Consider the following 23,176-nt stretch of genomic DNA (forward strand, 5'->3'; position numbering starts at 1 on the left):
ATTGATTTTTTTTTATGATTTGATAACATGTCGCTTGGCGAAGGTACAATTCTGATTTCACGTCATCCGGACAATTGTGAGTGAGCAATGCATTCTTAATATCTTCAAGACAATCACTAATTAACTTAGCCTTGAAAGTAATTTCACTTCTATGATTAAATGCCAATGCCAAGAATTTACTATCTGTTGGTGCATAAGCTATACTTTCGGTACAAATATTGAATGTATAATCCAAAATAGTTTCATCATGTCTTAAATCATCAACATTAAGCTGTGCTTGCATCCTGAGCATTGATGCAGCATCAGCAGATTTACAGTCAATTTTTGGCTTAGGAATAATATCATCTTTTTCTTCTCTTTTGCATAATTCTTGTAAAATGAACTTGATAAATTCAGCTCTATTTTCAATTTTCTCGTTTACAGCACTCTTATAAGCCTCTTTAGTGTATTTTTTAAAAAACTCATACGAATCAGCTGAAGGAAAAATATAAATAATTATTTCTACTATTTCAATAATAAAAAAAAAAAAAAAACACGAATAAACTAAGTTTTCAAATTATAAAAAAATAAAAATACGCTCGTCTCTTCTAGCCATTTTTTTAATTAAACAGTCCAAAAAACTATCAACAATTTATTGTTGTCTCTTATTTTCTTTTTTCATTTATAAACAATGCGATGATAAAATTTTATATTTTTCATTTTAAAAATGTTGAAAAAATGTAAATTTTATTAAATTAGTAAATTATGATAACTTGAATGGTACTTTGTCAAATAAACATTTGTTACTCATTATTTTTGCAATGATTCATTTAGAATATGGAAAAATAAATAAATTGTAAAAATAAATCTTTACAAATAACAAAATTTATTAATTAATAATATTTAATTTTACTTTGACATACATAGATATTTTTAATTTTGATTTTGACAATTAAAAATAAAATGAACATTGAAATTACATAAAACTAAAAATTTGGTTTTAATTTAAAAAAATAAAAATGACAATTTCTTGTTAAACTTAAAATAACTAAAAATATAAATTAAAAATACAATAAAAGATAATTTACTAAAAAGAAAAAAAAATTAATTAATAACAATTAAATATATAAAACTATGGAAAAAAGAAAAATAAAATTATTTTTTTTTTTGCTATTTCAATTCAATATAATTTAAATATATATACATAGCTATTTTCTACGACATAAAATGCAGGCATTTTCTTTAAAATTTCTAAAACATACGAAAAATTAAATTAATTATTAAACAAATAGTTAATAATAGTATTTCATTGATAACCAAAATCCAAAATATTTTTATTGATATCCAAAATATTTTTAATAAAAATTGTTTTTATTATTTATATCATCTAACGATTGTATCGCAATTTATTTACCCAATAAATTCAACGTTATTTGAAAACCTTCATAATATAACAACTTCCTAAATTTTTCTTCCCACGATCCTGCAACAACCACCCGCTTCGCATGACACTATAGTTCAATCACCATAATTATTATTTGATTATTTCTTTTTTTTTTTTCTTCACCAACACCCAAATAATCCTCAATCCCATTGCACAAGATGTTGAGTTAGCTTTTAAACTCATAAAATAAAAAAAGGAAAAAAAAAAAATATGGAACAGAATCTATAATATGCACCATGAAGAAACCAAAAAGAAGGCATCAAGTAGTGGACGAGAGAAAATGACAGAAGTGAGCCGAAGAAAACTTCCACTCAGCTGCAACTTGGTATGCCGGTGACCTCTCGATGAACTTCTCTCCGTTACTCCTCTCACCTTCATCCCCTTTCGGGCTATCATATGTTTAAATAAATGCATTAGAAATTACTTTTTTTCAGGAAAGTATAATTATCAGCTTTATTTATCATTAATTGATCAATAACATCTATGATCATCTTGAAGTGCTGAGGATTAATTAATTGGCAATGTGGAAATCAAGCCATTGGAAACTAGGTGTTTATATTTCCGCAATTGTTTTTCTGTAAAAAAAAACAAGCTACAATGGTTTATCTACTTCTCTTTCTAGTTTAATGTATATTTTATCTTAGAAATATAATAAATCATTTTTAAATATCTTTTTTTCTTTTGTATTTTAACTAAATAAAATTTTCATTATTTAAAATAATATTATTTGCAAAAATATAATTCCAAGTGTGACAGACAAACTTTAATTTTGTTTTTTTTTTTTTTTTTCATATACGCCAGCTAATTTTAATAATCATAATAAATGCATTATATTATTAAAAATAATTAATTAACTTATAGTACATGAATTGTAAAATTTTCGATTTAGAAATAATAATTTTCTAAAATTGTATTTATTATTGTTTTTTGATTAAATGATAATGCGTGATGATTAAAGAAAAAAAAAAATAACAATAATAATAATTGTAAGAAAAAAAATAATTTTTTCTTGAATGTTGACAATTTATTTATTCAATAATGTAAACAAGCAAATGTTTTTATGTATTTTTATTTACTTATTGAGAAATAAAAATTTTATTGACTAAAAAATATAAATTAAATTGCCATAAATAATTTTTCCAATTTTTTTTTTTTTTTCTAAGATGCTTATTAGTCTTTTTTGTGTGTCAATTAATACATTCATTTTAATCCGGAAAATTTAGAGATATGTAAATTTAAACTTTTGCGCTGAATTTTTTAGTTGGTTTTTAAGAAAAATATACTTAAAGAGGTCACCACCGCTCGATGACGACACGATGTTGTTTTGGTGTGTTTTGGTGAGTTTTGGTGTAGCCTTTTTCTTTCATTTTGCATTTTTGTTTGGCTTTATTTTGCGTAACAGTCGTAACATAACAAGATAAAGTGTAAATAATTTACTTGATAATGTTAGTGTTTTTATTATTTTTTATTTAAACAATTGCTATAATAATTTTCATCAAAAGTATATCTAAAATTTATCAAATTATTTCATAAACTTTCATCAGACTTGTTTGTTTACTTTTTTCATCATTTCAACTAATGTTTTTATAAACACAATAGATTTATACTTTATTATATTTACTTTTAAATTTTTTTCATGTTTATTCAACAAAACTTTTCAACAATAAATTCTACGCATGTGCAAATAAATAGTTTTTGAGCAATCAACATATATATTTATTCTCTTTTCAGTTGAGCTCCAGGCTGGATAGTTCTAGAATAAGTTGGCTTTTATTATCAAATAAATAAGCAAGGTTTTTTTTCATTATTAAATCACAATCTATAAACACATGGTGATATTTTATATGCTAAATTAAATAAATAATTATAAAACAAAATTTTTCAAACCATGGGTAAGTTTGTTTCATAAAAAAAAACAAAAAATAAATAATTATATTTTTAATTTTAATGTCATATTGTGTAATGTCAAGTGTTGTAACTGTGTTGATATCATTTACAGACAACATTGAAATAACTCAACCAGAATTGGAGTCTTGGAAAAAGGATATACACTTGAAAATTGTTGATACAATAAATTATGCCACACAAGGATTGGGATTGGATTTAAATAATGATAGACAAAATATTATTGAACGTTGTATTGATAACCTTGTTGATAAGAAAGCATCACGTTATATTCCAACTCCAGAAAATATAAGAACAAAAGACAATTTCATCAGCACTATTTATCAAGCTGAAGGAAAGCTTCATTATAATGATAAAGATTATAATGAATCTTGGATAAAATATACAAAAGCAATTGCTTATGCATTGCCAGATAGTCTTGAATTAACATATGCATATTCAAATCGCAGTGCTGCACTTTTTGAAGCTGAAATGCATGATGATTGTCTCAAGGATCTTAGCAGACTCAAGTACATGAAAATATTTCCAGATAATGCAAAATTATTAGCAAATTTACGTGCATTAAAGAGTCACAGAATTATTGCTGATCGTGAACTTTCAACATCATTGAGGTATGCTAATAAGAAAGAAGTTGCAGACCAGGTGGACAAAATTGGAACACGTGCTTTGAAATTAAATTCTGAAATTGCTCCAATTATATTGGAAAAAAATAATCTAGAAGTACCAAGTTTATCTGATTCAACACAATTAAATTATTCACGTGAATATGGTCGTCATATAACAGCAAAAAAAGACATTAAATTTGGTGAAGTTATTGGTGTTGAGCACGCATATGCTAGTAATATTGTTCAAGATTTAAAATATAATCTTTGTGGTTACTGTAAAAAACAAACATGGTCAAGTATACCATGTAATAATTGTGCTCATGTTGTTTATTGTTCTGAAAGTTGTAAAATTAATGCTGATAATGATTATCATAGAGTTGAATGTAAAATTATACCATATCTTTTAGCATTTGGAATAAAAGATAAATATTTATTGGCATTGAGATTAACAATTATTGGAATGTTAGAAAGTGTTTATCGTCCAGATAAAATTCCAACAAAAAAAAATTTATCATCATTTGATCCAAGAAGTAAAGGTTTCATGAATGGTCGACTTAGATCAGATGTACATACAAGTGTTGTATCAATGCAAACATCAATATCAGGAAATTTAATTGATCAAGAATGTGTATCACTTGCTGATTGTTTTATTATGGCATATTTTTTATTGATAAACATGGATGATTTGCCAAGTGATCATGATGGTGATTTAAAAGATTTAAAAACACGAAAAAAGTTCATGAATGTTGTTGGACTTATTGATAGATCTGTAAGAATTTTAATGAACAATGGCCTTGAGGTATCAATGCCACAAGCTAATGTTAAAAACCAACGAATTCATATGGGTAGTGCTTTAGTTATACCATTCAGTTTGTTCAATCATAGTTGTCAACCAATGGTCATCATAAGTCGTCATGGTGATCAATTTATCATGAGAGCAACATGTCCCATTAAAAAAGGACAACAAATATTTACAAATTATGGAGTTACATGGTATTGTCATGACAAACAAAAGAGACAAGAATTTTTAAATTTCTATAATTTTACATGTAAATGTGATGCATGTTGTGGTGATTGGATTCATTCTGAAAAATCTGATAAAAAAGTTGTAAAAAATAATAACAAAGTACGTAATCATGTATTTCAAACACTGGAAAATTTAGTAAAGGCTGTTGAAAAAGGCCAATTACAAAATACATCATCGTACTATTTAACTGAAAACAGGTTAACTGTAAAACCAGGTGACCTTGAGGTTTATTTAGTGGTTCTTAATGAGTTTTATAAGTATTTCAATATTAATTCATCTCGAGCTGTTGAATTATCATATTTATTTAGTGATTTTGTTGCACTTACTCAAGCAGCATTCATTCAATTTTTTGCTTAACAATATTTGTATATATATAGCTTTTTTTTTTTCGTCATTTAAAAAAAATTAATTAATTAACTCAGTACATTGATTGTAAAATAATTGATTTGAAATTGATAATTTTTCAAAATTGTATTTGTGTAATTTTTAGTACGTAATTGTTAGACCTGCGCGTTAATTATTATTGTTTTTTAATTAAATGATAACGCGTAATGATTTGAGAAAAAAAATAATTGTAAGAAAAAAAAAAAAAATAATGATATTTTCAATGTCATTTTGAGTATGTTGACATTTTTTTCATTTATCAATGTAAACAAGCAAATGTTATTAGGTAATTATATTTACTTGATAAATATTTACTTAATAATTATTTATATTTACTTAATATAAAGCTTGTATTTTTGTAATATTTTTATCGGTATTAATTTTGATAAATAATTTTGTAAAATATCTTTAACTAAAATGATTTCCTGATAAATAAAGATTTTTTTTTAATTGTCATTACTTGACAATGCATAAATGATTTTTTGGGCTTTCTTTATTTTTAAATTAATGTTTTAAATTTATTTAATACAATGATTTGTTTATTTCTCAATTAACTATAAAAAGTACTTGTTGACATGACTAATTAAAATTATTTTAAAATAATAGTTTACATTATTTTTTAATAAAAACTTATTAATATATATTTTGTCTGATAAATATAATGTCTAATTTTTAAATATCATTTTTTCGAGCACTAACTAAATAAAATTATTGTTATTGATTTTAAAATATCTAATTAAAATTCTGGTCTATAAAGTTATTGTTTTCATTAGTTATTCAGGTGCTTATTGTGTACGTCTTTTTATAAGTTTTAAATACCTGATTGTTTTTATTATTTCTTATTCAAAGAATTATAAAAATTTTCATCAGAAGTTTATCTAAAATTTATCATATCATCTCATAAAGTCTCAGGTAAGTGGGCGAAACTTTTTGCCTATTTTTTATCTTTGTGTAAATTAATTTTACTAATATACTTAATTTACTTTAGATTCAAAATATATATTTTATATATAAATAAAAAAAACAATAACAAAACTGTACTTCATGGATATAAAACGTGGAGTGATAAATGAATCAAAAAAATATTTTCACAAGATTGCTGAATAGCTGGTAAATCATCATACAATTAGTATGTAAAAAATATGTTCAAAATGTTTATTGTTCAGTTAAATATCGTGAAGATGCTTACCATAATCACCATGATATTGAAAGTTATTCCACAATTACTTTCATATGGAATGCAAGATAAATTTTTAATGACATGGAGATTAACAATAATTGCTATGAAAGAAATTGATAATTCAATAGATGCTATGCAGCTAAAAATTTCAGTTATTGATAAATTTAAACCTTTGCCAATTTGTAATGAATTTAATATTGATGCATCGAGTAAAATGGATATGACAGTATTTATATAACAGCATCAAAATATTTAACACATGTAATGACTCATGAATCTCAAATCTCAATCAGTTGCATCTTGTGTCATAATGGCATATTTTTATGGTGTAGAAATTAAATTATTCGAGAGAAAAAAATTTAATGACTTTTCAAACTCTTGCAAATGATAAAAATTTTTTGTTCCTTGTTCAATTTATTGAAATAAATTCGAGAATAGCAAATTTCAATAGTTTAAACATGTCAATGCCATTTATTAATCGTAAATCTATAAAAATATCAAATGAACTTTTTGCCTACTCTAATTTATTTTCACACTCTTGTAAAAAAATGATTGCTCATAGTCTTAATTATAATAAAATAAGTATTCTATCAATTTGTTCGATTCAAAAAGGTGAGCAAGTTTTTGATAACTATGATGTATCGTTTGATGATTATGACAAAAAAGCACGTCAAGATTTATTTAAAAATTTAAACTATATATATTAATGTAAAGTGTGTGTTGATAATGTTAAGATTAAACCTATTGAAAAAGACACAGTACCAAAAAAGAATCTGGAATATTTTCGTAGTGAAATTGAAACTCTTCAAAAACAGATAAATTTTCTACACTCTTATCTGGGTAAACAATATATTGTCAACGCTTATTTGCTAAACTAAAAAAATCCTGATACTTCTTAAAGAAATTGAAGAGTATCAGAGTTATAATACAAAAGAAGCCAATGAATGTATTATACTATATCTTGAAATTGTTGCTCTGGAACAGGTTCCATACGTGACTTTTCAAGATATCAGTGAGACAACTAAAATATAAAGGGTATTACTCAATAAGATATTGAAAATATAATTTAAAGTTTAAGTCAAGTAGAAAATATTTGAAGAAGTTAGTGTTGAGTCATAATTTAAAAGTAGATTCTATTTCCAATTTTTGGAAATTATGTGTTAATATTTATTGACTTGATTTCTCGAATTCTTGTGATGTTAATGACAACACAATTATTTTTATAACACAAAATTTTAAACAGTTGAGTCATCTTGACAGAAGCAATAATTTGAATTTAAAAAATGTAATTGTATAGAAAATAAAAGTTCAATAATAAAAAAATTATTCAGTCAAGGGGTGTAACCGTGTAAGTGGAAGCATGTTTCGAGAAATATTAAAAATTTATTTTTTTCTTTAAAATTGTTATAAAAAAATTTGAAATTGCTTCTGCTTACAGGTGTGAGCAAAAGCATGTTTGGAAAATTTTTTATAAAGTTAAATATATTAAAAGTTTATTCATGCACAGGAAGAAATTGGGTGATTTTTTAACATTGAAAATATTTAAAGATCTATATATCGAAAAAATTAATTAAAATTTATGTTGAAATTAAAACACACAGAAGACAACAGAACAATTAAATGATATTTTCCAATTAAAATTTAGCATTAAGATAATGTCAAATGATAAATATCTATCGATTGTTAAATATACATTAAAAAAATAAAATATATACGCATTAATTGATTAAGTTTACTGCAGTATCATGATCAATAATGATTGATGAAATTTATTATGTATACTTAGTATCAAGAAAAACAATGAATGTTATTAAAACTGTCAATAATTATTTGTTTTATTGGATATGATTAAATAAAAAAAAATGTAAATGTGAACTCAGTATGATAATGAAACTACCCATAACAATCAGTATTGATAAAGACATCCAAGAGCTGTGTATACAAAAAAATTTTTACCTATGCTTTTCATTACGATTCAAATACTTGAATTCAATTGTTTAAAAGGAAAGAAAATATAATATTTAAAAAATGAAATTTTCATTGAAAAAATATCCAAAATTTTTACAATACTTTGCAACATTTGCTGGTAAGTTTTTCCAAATGATTAATCAATACTTTCTATTCTTTAAAATTATTTTCAAATTAAAAAAAAAGTTTTTTTTTTCATTGGTAAAAATGTATTAATTTTTGTATTTAATATTCTACAATTAAGAAGTATTGTAATTTAAATTCACATCTATTTTCAAGTTCAAAATAAAAAGATTATTTTATACACTCATATATTTTCTTAATAAATCAATTAATATCTAATGATCATTATCTGTCATTTCAATTTCATATAAATATGTTTATTATTCTATTTATCAGTTAAATATAAACGGAAAAAGAAATTGATATTTTTGTTGATACAATTGTCGTTTATTTAGCCGATAAAAATGAAAAACATGTCTTGTTTTTGCAAGATAGTATCATTAAATTTATATTATGCTTTAATTTGTTTAATGAAAATTTATTTTAATTTATTGTAACTGAATTTTACAATGATAAAAATAATTAATCGAAAATTAATTAATTTATAAAATTATCAGCATGTTTGTCAGCACTTGCTTCATCAGCAATGTCCGCGTGGACAAGTCCAACTTTACAAAAATTAGAACAAAATAATCCAGTTGCTGATGACAATCCATTTGGCCATGCAATAACAGCTGAGGAAAGTTCTTGGATTACATCACTATCAATGCTGGGTTCATTGATTGGTTGTTCTTTTTTTGGATATCTTGCTAAAAGGTTTAAAAATTAATTTATTAAACAATTTATGTATATTATATTGTTGTTTTATTGCAGATTGGGACGTAGAAAATCTTTGTTGTCTTCTGTTATACCATTTTCCATAAGTTGGATAATTGTTGGATTCGCTCAAAATGTAGTAACAATGTGCATAGGAAGACTCATTGGAGGATTTGCTTCAGGTGCAACAACTTCGGTTATACCGATGTAATTCTTTATTTATTTTACCTTTATAGTATAAATTTGGTAATATTCTTATCATTTTAATTTTATATTTGCTGCAGGTATACTGCTGAAATAAGTGATAAATCCATAAGAGGTACACTCAGTTCATTTATGCAAATATTAATAAATATTGGCTGGATATTTTCATTTTCAATTGGTCCATTTGTATCTTACAATATTCTCTGGATGTCATGTGCTACTTTACCTCTTTTATTTTTTATAACATTCTATTTAATGCCTGAGTCACCTTATTATTTAGCATCACAAGGTCAACACAAAGAAATGATTCAAGTTTTAATTAAATTTCGTGGTAATAGTGCTGATTCTATTGAAGATGAAGCTAATGAAATTAAAGTTAGTATTATATTTTTAATTGATAAATTAATATAATTTATTTTATTATTAATTTTATCGAATAATTATATTTATCAGGATTGTGTTCAAGCTGCTGCTAAACTCGAAACAAGTATTATGGATTTATTCAGAATACCAAGTAATTTTAAAGCACTTTGGTACAGTTGTATAATGTTTATATTTCAAAGTTTTTCTGGTGCAGTTCTTATATTAAATAATGCTGAATCAATATTTAGTGCAACTGGTGTTAGTAGTACTATTTCACCAGCAGTTTCTGTAATAATCATTGGAGTTGTTCAACTAGTTTTTTGTTTTATAACACCATTGTTTGTTGATAATTGGGGAAGAAAAATATTGTTAATTTTATCAGGCATTGGTGAAGTACTGAGTCTTGTAAGTTGAATAATTTTTCGTTGTTACAAAATTGTTTAGAAAATAAACTGATAAATATACTATTTGTATATTTTATTATTTAAAATTTTTGTTCAGGCAGCACTTGGATTATATTTCTATTTGGCTGAAAACGCTAATAATGGTGATGGAGATATAAGTGGTATCAGCTGGTTATCAACAGCTTCAATGATATTTTTTTTTGCTACGTATAGTATTGGTTGGGGACCATTACCATGGACACTAATGAGTGAAATATTTGTTTCTGATATTAAAACAAAAGCATTTGCTGTCGTACAAACAGTAAATGGAATTGTATTATTTTTAATACTCAAACTTTATCCAACTATTGTTGATGAATTTGGCATGTACAGTTTATTTTGGCTATTTTCAATTATTTGTTTCATCAGTATTTTATTTACAATATTTGTACTTCCTGAAACTAAAGGAAAAAGTTTACAAGAAATTCAAAAACAACTTGCTAGTCATTGATATTTGATAGCAAGGAAAAAAATGATCCTTGTGCTCAACAATGATCCTTGTGGAGTCAACGGATGAGGTGAGCGGTTTTGTATTTGTCCAAAAGGACGTATAGTTTGGCGGCAAGGGTTGTGTTAAAACTCGTCTTGCTTACAAGGGCTTGTCATTGACAAGAAATCTCTTTAAAACAAACTACAAATAAAATTGTATTTCATTGTTTAGATATAATTAATAATAACTGTTGTTTATTTTAGTAATTATGAAGTTTCAATACATATATTATTTATAAATAATTGAATTTCAGCTAATTTTTATTACAATGTCCTCCTCGACGAATGGAATAATTATTAAATCCATTCGAACTGATTCCTAGATATACCCCGACACGATATACGGTACGATGATCTGCCAATTGAGAAAGATGATTCGCGTTATCGTATCGTATCGTGTATTATTAATAATATCGATGATAATTTTATATATATTACTGTGTCCAAAAGACCGACGTTCGTATTACAAATAAGAGCTTATCGTAAAGAAAATAAACAAACAAAAAAAAAAAAAGGAACACGTCTGACAGTTTTATGAAAAGTATAAAAAGTAAGTATATAAGTATAAGAAAAAGTATATAAGTAAATTTCTGAATATGATAATTAATAATTATGTATTCCTTTTCTTTTATTGTTTCTATTGAGCAAAAGGTATTTCGTGTTTTAAAAATCTTACTTTCTTTACTATATAATTCTCTAATAATTTTAAAAATTCCAAGTAAATTTTTTGAAAAAAATAAAAGATCCGTATAAAATATGACGGATGTATAAACGTTACATTATGGAACTAACCTAAACCTAGATATTCTGCTCTTAAACGTGACCCAAATTAATTTACAGTGACCGGGTCTCGAACCCTCGAACGCGGAATTGAAAATATGCGGGGGCGACAGTTTTTTTTTTTTTTTTTAAACAAAATTTATTTATTGATCAATACGTGTTACATTATATTATTACATTATAAATTCTTACAAAGACTGTTTTATTTTGTTACATATATACTTATATCTACTGTTCTTAATAAGAAATCGTAGGTTTTTTTGTTTTTATTTTTATTTTTGCTTATGTTATTTGTTGTGATTGAGTGTTGTACTTTTGTGTTGTTTTATTTAGCAGAAAATATATTTAAAAAACTGCATTTATTGAGACTACTTCAAAGTTATATAATTATAAAATTAAAATTCGAAAACAGAACACCTAAAAACTAGTATTATTAGTTAGCTAATAGTGTGTTATTTTAAAGAGCCTGTTGGCAGTTATGTTTTTATTATAATTATATATTCAGTCTATTTGGTCATTTTGTAGCCACTCGTAGTACCTTTCGTCTTGTAGGAATTTATTATTAGGGAATTTTAATTTCCTATTGTTTTCGCTTTTCTTCTGGACCCCCCCCAACCATGGTAGACACCCCCCCTAAAAAATTTTCTGAGTCCTTTAATCTCAACCATGGTAGACACCCCCCCAAAAAATTTTCTAAGTCCCTTAATCTTAACCAATACGATATATATGGGAAATATAGAGAAAGTCACTGAATATAAAAAAAGAAAAAGATAAATATGGGAAAATATCAGTAAATACAAAGAAAAATATAGAAAAGTGACTAAATATAAAGAAAAAAACGAAGAATATGGGAAAATATCAGTAAATATAAAGGAGAATATAGGAAAATATCAAAGAAAAATCGGTAAATATAAAGGAAAATATAGAAAAGTGACTGAATATGAAGAAAAAACGATAAATATGGGAAAATATCAATAAAAATAAAGGAAAATATAGAAAAGACACTGAAAATAAAGAAAAAAAAGATAAATATGGGAAAATATCAGTAAATATAAAGAAAAATATAGGAAAGTGACTGAAAATAAATAAAAAAACGATAAATATGGGGAAAATATCGGTAAATATAAAGGAAAATATAGAAAAGTGACTGAATATAAAGAAAAAAACGATATATAAGAGAACACATCAATTATGCCCCAAAAAAAAATTTTCTAAGTCCCTTAATTAATCTAAACAAGATGAATATGGAAAATGAAGGAAAATATAGAAAAATAAAGAGAATATGTAAACGAATAAACGAAAATATAGAAAAATCACTGAATATAAAGAAAAATACGATAATTATAGGAAAATATTAGGAAAATATGAGTAAACAAAAAGAAAAGTATAAAGTAATATCATGGAAAAATCATATTTAGCAACAAGATTTTTCAACAAAAAGATTAAAAAAAAAATTATTAACATGATAAATTATTAAATATTCAAGTTAAACAAAATATATACGATCACTGGAGGATTAGTGAGAAAAATTGATGAACAATACCCATCAATAAATAATAAAGAAATAATGATACCAGTAGAAGCTAATATAAAATTCGATGACGATGAGGAAAATGAAAATATACCAAAAATAAATGTGAAAATAAAAAAAAAAAAAAAAATTGTACATCACCCAACAAATTCATTTGCAGGAAAAAAAATTTTAGAAAAAAAAAAAAAAAAAAAAAAAGAAAACTATTCAATAATAATAATGACATTATTTAGATATCATCGCAATCATAATAGCAATAAATAAAGTGGAATTTATATATGTATGTTGGAATATTGAAATGAAGAACAATAACATTAGTAGACGACAGTGATTATGAAGTAAAATAAAATTTGAATGAAAAAAAGTTTGATTAAACCAAACAAAGATAATCAATTTACCAAAGGAAATATATTTTAGATTGAATTAACTTTATGGAATGAAGAGGCAAAAAGTTCTAGGGAAAAAAGATGTGATAGCATTAAAGGAATTAAAAATAAATGAATATAAAATTAAAAATATAACGACGACTTCAGCAACAACTAAAACGGTAAATCCTGATTCAACCGAGAGAAAAGTAAAAAATAAATACATCGAACTCGACAATTTTGTAATAAATATTTAACATTGACAGGCTAAAATCATAGTACGACAAAATGAACAAAAACGGAGAGTTTATAAGGCTAGAGGAAAGCGATTCTGGACATGGAGATGACCCATTAGAAGGAACAAGCAAAATGAATGAAAATTAAATAAATTTTAGTTGTAACAATAATCATTGTAACGATAGAGAATGAAATAAATTTGTAGTTACGAATTTCAATATATATTAAAGAAGAAATTAAAATTCCCCCCGCAGGGAAGGCACAGTTGCTTCAGCAACTGTATGATCATTTTTTTTGTCTGACGTTGGTATTGTCGTGTCAAATACTAGTGTTGGGTCGTTGGATTGTAAGTTTGGTCTCCAGTTAATTGCTCGTGGGTTGTGTCCTCTTTTTGTGTGGTATATTATTGGTACGTTATTTTTGTCTGCGGGGGCGACGGTCTACCCACTGAGCCATTCTGACAAACGATACTCGGGAAAATTTTTTCATTCTTATGAATTAATAAATAATAAATAAATGAGTTAGTAGATAAATAAACAAAAAATATAGATAAATAAAAATTAACTATTAAAAATATAAAGAAAAAATCAAAACATAAAATAATTATTTTTTTTGTACGTGTTCAGTCCGGAAAATATAGAAATTACTCCAGATTGGATCAAGATGTCCCTGTTAAGGATAAGTTAAGGTTATCCTGATGCTATCCGGATCAGGCAAATTGTATTTAAAAAAATAAATTATGTGATAATTTTTACTTGATCGAGACTGGATCCAGATCGGATCACGATATCCCTGTTAAGGATAAGTTGAGGTTATCCTGATCTAAAATAGATCATGCAAATAGAATTGAAAAAAATGAATTATGTTTTAATTTTTACTTGATCAAATCTGGATCCAGATTGGATCAAGATGTCCCTTTTGAGGATCAGTTAAGGTTATCCTGATGTTATCTTGATCAGGTAATTGGTATTTAAAAAATAATTTATTGATTAATGTTTACTTGATCAAGTCTGGATCCAGATTGGATCAAGATATCCCTATTAAGGATAAGCTAAGGTTATCCGGATGCTATCCGGATCAGGCAAATTGTATTTAAAAAAAAGAATTATGTGATAATTTTAACTCGATCAAATCTGGATCCCGATCGGATCAAGATGTCCCTGTTAAGGATAAGTTAAGGTTATCCTCATCTAGAATGGATCAGGCAACTTTTATTTTAAACAATAAATTATGTGATAATTTTTACTTGATCAAATCTGGATCCAGATTGGATCAAGATGTCCCTATTAAGGATAAGTTAAGGTTATCCTGATCTAGAATAGATCAGTTTGTGATGGAGATACCTGAATAGGGAAAGCCTTATCATATCCTTATCCAGATTGGAACAGGATGTGGTAAGGATACCTGAACAAGGATAACCTTACGATTTCCTAATCCGATCCGGGTCAGGGTTCAGGCTAACCTGAACACATTTCTACTCGGGTTACCCCTTGTACTTTCCCGAGTGGAAATTAAATCCGTCTTGGCCGGATCCTGATCCGAATCGGATCCAGATTGCTGGAGTTTAATCGGACTTTATTTTTTTTTTCAAAGTTATCTCCGGGTTCAGTCAGGTTTGGCTAAGGCTAACCGGATCCGGTTTTCCTTACTCTATCCTGATCCGAATCGGATCCGGAATGCCGGACTTTAATTGAAGTTTGTTTTTTTCAGGATGTTATTTTATTTTTTGATAATAATAAATACATTGTTGCATATATATAGTATTAATCATATCAAGTTTTTCTATCGTAATTTTGAAATAACTTTCTACACTTGTAAAGGACTTTAGATTTCATCGATTCCATGCACGCCGCCGTGGTCAATAGGATAGAGTTGCCGATTTTGAACAGAATAGCCCAGAGATCGATCCCCGCAAAATCCGGAATTTTAGTTTAGTTAAGGTTGAATGAAGAAGATAAAAATATTGTTAATAATGATTGTTAAAAAAAATAATTGAAAAAAGCAAATATATTTTTTTTTTAAATCAATTTTTTTTTAAAACAAAATTCGGATCCAGTTTAAATATAAATTCGGATCCAGTTTAAGTATAAATTCGGATCTAGTTTAAGCATAAAATTGGATCCGCTTTGGATGTAAAATCGGATCCGATTTAAATGTCATTTCGGATACATAATTTGGTATCCGATTTAGCCAAGGTGTCCTTATTGTAACCGGATCCGATCCGGAGCCTAGCCGGCGTTACATTTTCAGTTCTGATCCGATTCGGATATGTAATCAGGTAAACCGGATCCGACCTGGATCCGAATCGGACTGAAATTTCCACTCGGGATGTCCAATGCTAACGTTCAGTTAGGGAGAGTAGATAAAACTATCCAAATCGATGAGACATTTTTAACGAAACGTAAATATCATCGCGGTCATCGATGACAATAACCGTCCTGGGTTGGTACTGTAAGAAAGACAAGGAGGGGTTAATTTTCGCGGTTCAGGCAAAGAGCAATTAATCTGAGTTGCGGCCATACATTATCAAATACCCTGGTGAAAATGATTTCTCTGATTTTTTTCGAGTTTTGTCCGATTTTTTCTGATATTTTTCCGTTCTCCTCCGATATTTCTCCGCATTACTCCGATTTTCTACGAATTTCTCGGTCAGAGTAAAACAGTAAAAAATCATTTTTTCCGATTTTCGTCAGCATTTTCTTCGAATTTTCCGATTTTCTGCGATTCGTTCCGAATTACTTCGATTTTTAAATACGGAGAAATCATTTTCACCAGGGTATGTTGATCACAACACTGCACGGCTCTGTACAGTCAGTGCAAAACAGTATTCTGGTATTGGAAAATTATTTAATCTCGAGGCTGTACATTTGCAAAAAAATCAACCTACCCCCCTTTGATTATTTCAAAATTGATAATTTTACGGAGGTGGGATAGACGCGAAGCGTCCCACCATAGTTTTGTTTTCACTATATGTTTTATCATGGTAGAAATACTACAGGTATGGCAGTGCGCAGCCTGGTTTGGCCGCTGTGAATCGACCAATCAAAAGGTTGCCTTCTCGCCACAAAAATGGAAGACTTTATGCGCGCGCGATACAAATTTGTTAAGCAAATTTTCAAGTTTTTTTTAAATTTTTCAAAAGTTATCATATTTATTCAACTAGATTTGGTATATTTTATAATGATTCACATACATCAATAATAAAAACTAATTATTTATATTAAATAAATGAATCCAAGTATAATAAATACAACACAACCTCTATTGTTTGTGGCATCAAAAAAAACAACAACAATGAAAATATTATAATTTATTTGTTAAACTGTCTTGGTTTTTTTATTTTTTTGATTTTTTATAAACATGCTCCACATATATTTATTAGTATTTACAACAATATAAAAAATAGTTGTCAAAACAGTATGTTAGAGAGAGAGGATCTTATAATAGAGATTGCGTGTTAGAAATAGAGATGCCGCGATAATCGATAATATCGCGACAAGACGATACGATAATGACGACAACGATACGATAATGCCATTTTTTATCGTATCGTCATCACGATACGATACGATATTTGACTGACGATAACCGATAAAATTATCGTGTTATCGCGATAATGTCGGAAAAAAATATACATTTAAAATAAAGCAATATATTGTCATATTGTTAAACTCCACAAAATGTTAAATTGAAGAAAAAATAGATTACTGCAACATATAATATTAGATATATTAATCTAACTATATGAAAGTAATATAAATTATAATAATATGATAATTAATAATAATTTTATATAAATTATATCAAACTTTGTTGCATTATAATATTTTTTTTTAAATTTGTTTTTCAAGTTTTTCTTCAATATTATTTGCCAATGAACTTTTAAACCACGAATTTGAACATAATAAATTTTGAGTATATAATAATTTTTACTTTGATCATTCATGTAATTTACTTATTGTCCTTAAGATGATTCTTGCTGCTTTTATAATGGTTTTGTATGTCAAAAATATTTTAAAATTTCACTGTAAATTATACTCAAACAAAAAAATTATCGTCGATAATGTCGATAATACACGATACGATACGACAACGCCTATGACGATACGATAATAAGACGACACGATAATCCGATTTTTTGTCGAATTTTTAGACGACACGATACGATAACGACAATCATCTTTCGCGACACGATACGATAATCAGCCAATTATCGTATCGTATCGTATCGCGGCATCTCTAGTTAGAAAGAAAAGCAAAACAGCTCGATGGCGCGTTCTTGATTGGTTGAAAAAATAAGGCTGCGCAAAACGCGACGAAAAAAACATGGACTACTGCCATACCTGTAGTACTTCTACCATGTGTTTTATGAATACCGCTCATAGCTTCCATAATAAATAAGCTAGATTATTCGTATTAGGCTTAAACTAAAGATCTCGATGAGCTCTAGAGACTCTGATAAAATTGAAACTTTTCGGGTAATTATTGAGTTTACAAATGACGAAAGAAAAATGTAACAAAATCTTCGAAGCGAAATATTAAGAAAACTAAGAAAAAATCATGGATGCGAAAATTTCACAGATAACAGTAAACAATGAAATAAAGAGAATTAAAAAAAGTTTATATTTTTTAAAATCGAATTCGTTTGTTTATTCAAGAAAAACTGAAACGACATTTTTTTGGAACATACATAACTTTTTTAAAAATTAACTAAGAGGTTTTATTTTAGTTTTAATGGATTCCTCGTCAAAAAATCTACAACCAGGGCCATACTCGAAATTTTTTCAACAATTAGTTTTTTTATAATTAGCGATTGTTTATAAAAAATATCAGAGTGAGTAGTTTATAAAATGAAAAGAACCACAAAGAAATCATTCAATGAGATAATTTGGCTTGACAGCTTGTAGAAAATTTTCTAACAAATTTTTTGACTGTAATATGAGATTTTTTTAGTTAATTATTTAAACAATTAATGAAGATTTAAACAATCATTATTTTTTTTTTTTATCATTTTTTTTGCCGTACGCATGCGCACTTGTGACTGTAGAGCATAATACCCACTCATTTTTACCATTAGATTTTTTTTTTTAAGATGGCAGATGGTAGCACTCAACAATTCTAGGAATCAATTTGGTTTATTTATTATTTTGTATTTATCCTGTTTTTTGAAAGTTTAAGGTTAAAGTTTTATAAATAAATTTAATATAACGAATAATTGTAATATAACAATTCATTATTAAATAATAAATAAAAATTATAATTTCGGAGTTAACGCGTTCTCCCACCGGAGTTTTGAAAATTTTCAATTTTCAAAGAGAATGCAGCCGTTACTAAATTTTATTATATTTTTTTTTTTCATAATGAGATTCTAATGCTACTGTGTTTTTATTTTTTTTCTCTGCGGAAAAAAAAAAAAAAAGATCTGGTTTCTAATTTCAGTGAATGAACTTCGTAATTTTTTAGGTTTCTGCTTTTAAAAATGGTAAATGGCGTGTGTAAAAATATTATGTATTTACCCACAATTATTTTTTTAATTTTTCTTTCTGAAATAAATCATTGGAATGTACGTGGATTATGAAATTATTTTTTAAGCTTTATTTATTAATTTTTTATTAATAAATACATTACAAGGTTGATTAATCCTGCAAATTTGTCAAGTATATACAATTACTATATATATGTTAATAATATTTCATTTACTACACAAAATACAGCTATCTACTCCCCAATCAAAGGATTTTCCATTCATGATAATATACAACCAACCATTTAGATTTAATTATTGGCTCACAGGATTTTTTAAACACTCGATGACCTATACAGTGTATATACAAAATAATATCATTTCTACGGTTTTCGGTTTCCCGGTCAGCAGCAATAATTGTATCAATTGTTATGTTAGTGTTGGAGAGATGAAGATGTTTAAGATCTGAGCAATTTTTTAAAAATTGAATGATACCAGAATCAGTGATTTTTTTGCACTTGTTTGCTGTTAAAGATGTTAAACCTTTTAATTTGATGATAAAACTGTTTGTAACACTTTTAACATTGCTGACATTTAATTTTTGTAATAATTCCAAATTGGTTATGGCATTAAGACCTGCTTCAGTAATATATTTGCAATGAGATATATTTAAATTTTTAAGACTTTTACATTTATCTGCAATAGCAATAATACTACTATCAGTAAATTTATGTGCACCTGACACATTTAAAGATTCGAGATATTTTAATTTTGATAAATCATCAAAAACGGTTACACGAGGAACTGGTTCATCATCATGAACATTATTTTCCGAATCATCTTCAGTATCAGTATCATCATCATCATCTTCATCATCTTCCGTACCAAAAGAATATAATCTACGAGTATGTGGAATTTCCAGATGTTTAAGTTTTTTACAATTGTTTGATATTGCAAGTACAGATTCGTCACTGATCTTTTGCGGAAAACATAATTCTAAACACTCGAGATTTTTTAATTCTGTTAACTTTTGCAGAACCATATCTGTTATCTTTATCTTAAACGATAAGTATTTTAAATTATTGCAATATTTGACAATTTTGAGTGATGAGTTATAATTTATAAACCAAGCAATAGAGAGATATTCCAAGTTATTATGGTTTTCCCAGTTTTGAAGTGAAGTCGGAGGTCCAATAATACTCGACACATTAAAATATCTTAAATTTTTGCATGTATTAAAAATATCGTTCTCTGCATTTAGTGAGATCAAGTAAAAACCCTTAAAAAGATGTATATGTTCCAAATTTACAAGCTTGTCGAAAATACCAACATTCTTGTTCTTGTAAAACATTTGACAGGAGATCGAAGAATTTTCAAGATTCAGATAAACGAGTGTTACTTTTTCTGATATTTGTTGGATAATAGAGTCGAGTTTGCAGCCACTTATTGTCAAACTATGGAGATTTTTAAATTTTTCTAAATCCTAAAAAAATAATAAAAATTATTTTCAATAATTTGAGATCAATGATAATGCATTTATTCAATTTATAAAATTAATTATACTTACAAAAAAGCATGGAGTTTTTAACCTGTTACTTGTTTCAACGATTACATGAATTTCATTAATTTCTTCTGGCAGACTACTGAGTATTTCAGATTTTAACTTTGTTGTCTGTCCAACTAACAGATTAATAACATGAATTTTAATAAATTTCATTTTATGAAACTTTGTGAAAGCTTGAATATAATCATATTTATTGAGTGGCAAACTCTCGTTAAACACAAATTCAAATCTTGTTAAATTTTTGCAGTGTTCACCAATGATTGGCATGATACTTGAAGTGCAAATTTTTGAAAGAATTAATTCTTGTAAATAAGTACCACAATTTAATATCAAGTTTTCAACATATGATTGTGTCAGCAACTGGTTATTATAAGCACCACCAATTGTATGGCTACATTTGTATTTTTTAATGTCATACCAAGCTAGTTTACAGACCTCTTTCCATCTGGTACAAACTGAACAAATAAATAAATAAATAAATGAAAATAAATAAATAAAAAACATTAATATATAAATTGAAAGAACTTTAATTTCAATGATTACCTTTTTTCAAATTTGTTCTGTCACATATTGGCAGCAACATAAATATTTTTTCTAATGAATAATGATCCAGGGAGTTGATAAAATCCATCTTTTCGTCAACATCATCAGAAAATTGTTGTTCTTCTTGAACATGACGGATTTTTTTTGTACTTGACATTATTAAGTTCTGTGGATAAGAAAAAAAATATCTATGTATGTATTAACAGCATAATGATGATAAATTCAGATTTTTTTAAAGCGATTTCGCACTTTGCAAAAAGTGATGACATTGAGTAATATTTATAAGCTAAACGTGATTAGCATGGATTCATTAATAATAAAATAAATTTTGAAGATAAAAAATAATGTATTAAACAACAATACTCAATAGATGATTTGGATTAATTATTTTTAGGATGACCGCCGAAGAAAAATTTAAAATTTTTATCACTGATTTTTTCTTTTATTTAACCACCACATATTTATTTTAATTTTTAAACAATATAAGAAAATTTAGAAGTTAAGGGATTACCCCCGCATATCTAGAGACCTCTTGCGTATGAAATTTAGAAACATAATATTTCTATGAGTGCGAACGAGATAAAAACGAAAGAGAAAATCTTGTTTCTCATTTCAACTTGAGTATTTAGACAAAGACAAAAATTTATTTTTATTTATTGTAAAATAAAAAGGTCTCAAAGCCCTATTAATTTTTATATCAAAACTTTCCTTATTGTTTCCTCTATCTATCTGTAGTTTTTGAAAAAGCTATCTGCGTTTTCCATAAAATGGCTAACCAGGTTTCTAAAAACTAAACCGGACTCTCCATAAGAACCTATGTATAACCTTCAAAAAAGTAGTTTACTTTAGTAATTAATTACTAAGTAATTAGCTACAAGAAAATTATCAAAAAATTTGAGCGTATGTATTATTATTTCATTAATCTGCTCAAAAAATTTCAAGGCTCTATCTGCGTTTTTGATTGGTGGTGGTAATCCCTTAATTTATCAATTTATATAATATATCTATAATTATACCTTTTTTTAAAATTGATTTAAAGTTCAATTTTAAAAATCTGAATGCAGTATTGAAATTTTTTATTAGTTATTAAATAAGTTCACTTATCGATATTACTATATTAGCACAGAATTACAAATAACATATTATCTCTAAAAGAACACAAAGAGCGATTGCCGTACTAATGCAAGTAGCTGCTGAAAACTGGACTCTGAGATGCAGTGGTGCTAGTGGCAGGTAGAAAAGTCATGCGTAGAAGGGATATAGTCCAGCTTGAATCTGATTGGGACATTTTGGTATGATTGTGTGTCCCCAAAAGATAAAAGAAAAATTTTAACATAAAAATTTTCTATTATACCTATACAAAATTAACTGATCATCTGATTAGTAGAACCGGTAAAATCCTATTGATCCTAGAAAAATATGATGTCTACAGTTCCTGAAAAAGACAAAAGAATTTCACAAAAACATGTTGCGAAAAATATCCCGTTGAGTTTTAAATTCATCATGAATCATTTTTTTTTTTTTTTAATTCCTTTCTGTTTTATCAAAAAAAAATATCTTAATATTTTCAAACTAAAAATTGCTAATGAGATTCAAATTCTTTATAATAAATTTTGTTTATAACAATATCACCATTTAAACAATTTTCATAACAAATTTAGAATAAATAAAAAAGTTTCACGTAAGAATAAAAAAAAATAGTTTTCTTTAGTTTAAGGTTGCTAACAAGGGACATAGTCGTACTATTATTTAGACTTGAAATTTCTTTGAACTTAACTAAATGACATTTTTAAATCCAAACTTTTTTTGAAAAACTAACAGATTCCCTGGTGAAAATATTTCTCCGCGATATCTCTTAAATTTCTTCACAATTACTCCGAAT

The 23,176-nt window shown here is 26.5% G+C and overlaps 3 protein-coding genes across 4 annotated transcripts; 2 read left to right on the plus strand and 1 right to left on the minus strand.

Moving 5' to 3' along the window:
- Positions 1-3,152: 3,152 nt before the first annotated feature.
- Positions 3,153-5,820, plus strand: LOC122849056 (SET and MYND domain-containing protein 4-like). Its single transcript, XM_044147583.1, has 2 exons — positions 3,153-3,315; positions 3,423-5,820. The coding sequence occupies exons 1-2, from the start codon at positions 3,312-3,314 to the stop codon at positions 5,315-5,317; spliced, it is 1,899 nt and encodes a 632-aa protein (XP_044003518.1). The 5' UTR covers positions 3,153-3,311; the 3' UTR covers positions 5,318-5,820.
- A 2,596-nt stretch (positions 5,821-8,416) lies between these two features.
- LOC122849057 (facilitated trehalose transporter Tret1-like) lies at positions 8,417-10,939 on the plus strand. Of its 2 annotated transcripts, none has more exons than XM_044147584.1 (6): positions 8,417-8,610; positions 9,113-9,311; positions 9,369-9,518; positions 9,596-9,890; positions 9,969-10,283; positions 10,380-10,939. In XM_044147584.1, exons 1-6 carry the CDS (start codon positions 8,553-8,555, stop codon positions 10,770-10,772), a joined length of 1,410 nt encoding a protein of 469 aa, XP_044003519.1. In that variant the 5' UTR covers positions 8,417-8,552; the 3' UTR covers positions 10,773-10,939. The 2 variants fall into 2 exon arrangements, with proteins under 2 accessions (XP_044003519.1, XP_044003520.1); XM_044147585.1 differs by having other exon boundaries at positions 10,384-10,554.
- An 8,513-nt stretch (positions 10,940-19,452) lies between these two features.
- On the minus strand, positions 19,453-21,451 carry LOC122850343 (F-box/LRR-repeat protein 14-like). The gene is made up of 5 exons (XM_044149500.1): positions 21,295-21,451; positions 20,958-21,206; positions 20,755-20,867; positions 20,587-20,670; positions 19,453-20,244 (listed from the first exon to the last, which is right to left on the minus strand). Exons 1-5 carry the CDS (start codon positions 21,449-21,451, stop codon positions 19,453-19,455), a joined length of 1,395 nt encoding a protein of 464 aa, XP_044005435.1.
- Positions 21,452-23,176: the final 1,725 nt, after the last annotated feature.

This window comes from Aphidius gifuensis, linkage group LG2 (assembly GCF_014905175.1).
Source record: "Aphidius gifuensis isolate YNYX2018 linkage group LG2, ASM1490517v1, whole genome shotgun sequence".
Classification (NCBI taxonomy): Eukaryota; Metazoa; Arthropoda; class Insecta; order Hymenoptera; family Braconidae; genus Aphidius; species Aphidius gifuensis.

Bases quoted from the DNA above. Each gene is read 5' to 3' on its own strand.
- LOC122849057 (XM_044147584.1), top strand. From the start codon at position 8,553: ATGAAATTTTCATTGAAAAAATATCCAAAATTTTTACAATACTTTGCA. The intron at 9,891-9,968 runs GTTAGTATTATA...TATATTTATCAG, and splicing joins ATGAAGCTAATGAAATTAAA to GATTGTGTTCAAGCTGCTGC. The intron at 10,284-10,379 runs GTAAGTTGAATA...ATTTTTGTTCAG, and splicing joins TTGGTGAAGTACTGAGTCTT to GCAGCACTTGGATTATATTT.
- LOC122850343 (XM_044149500.1), bottom strand. From the start codon at position 21,451: ATGTCAAGTACAAAAAAAATCCGTCATGTTCAAGAAGAACAACAATTT. The intron at 21,207-21,294 runs GTAATCATTGAA...TTATTTGTTCAG, and splicing joins CAGAACAAATTTGAAAAAAG to TTTGTACCAGATGGAAAGAG. The intron at 20,671-20,754 runs GTAAGTATAATT...TTATTTTTTTAG, and splicing joins TAAAAACTCCATGCTTTTTT to GATTTAGAAAAATTTAAAAA.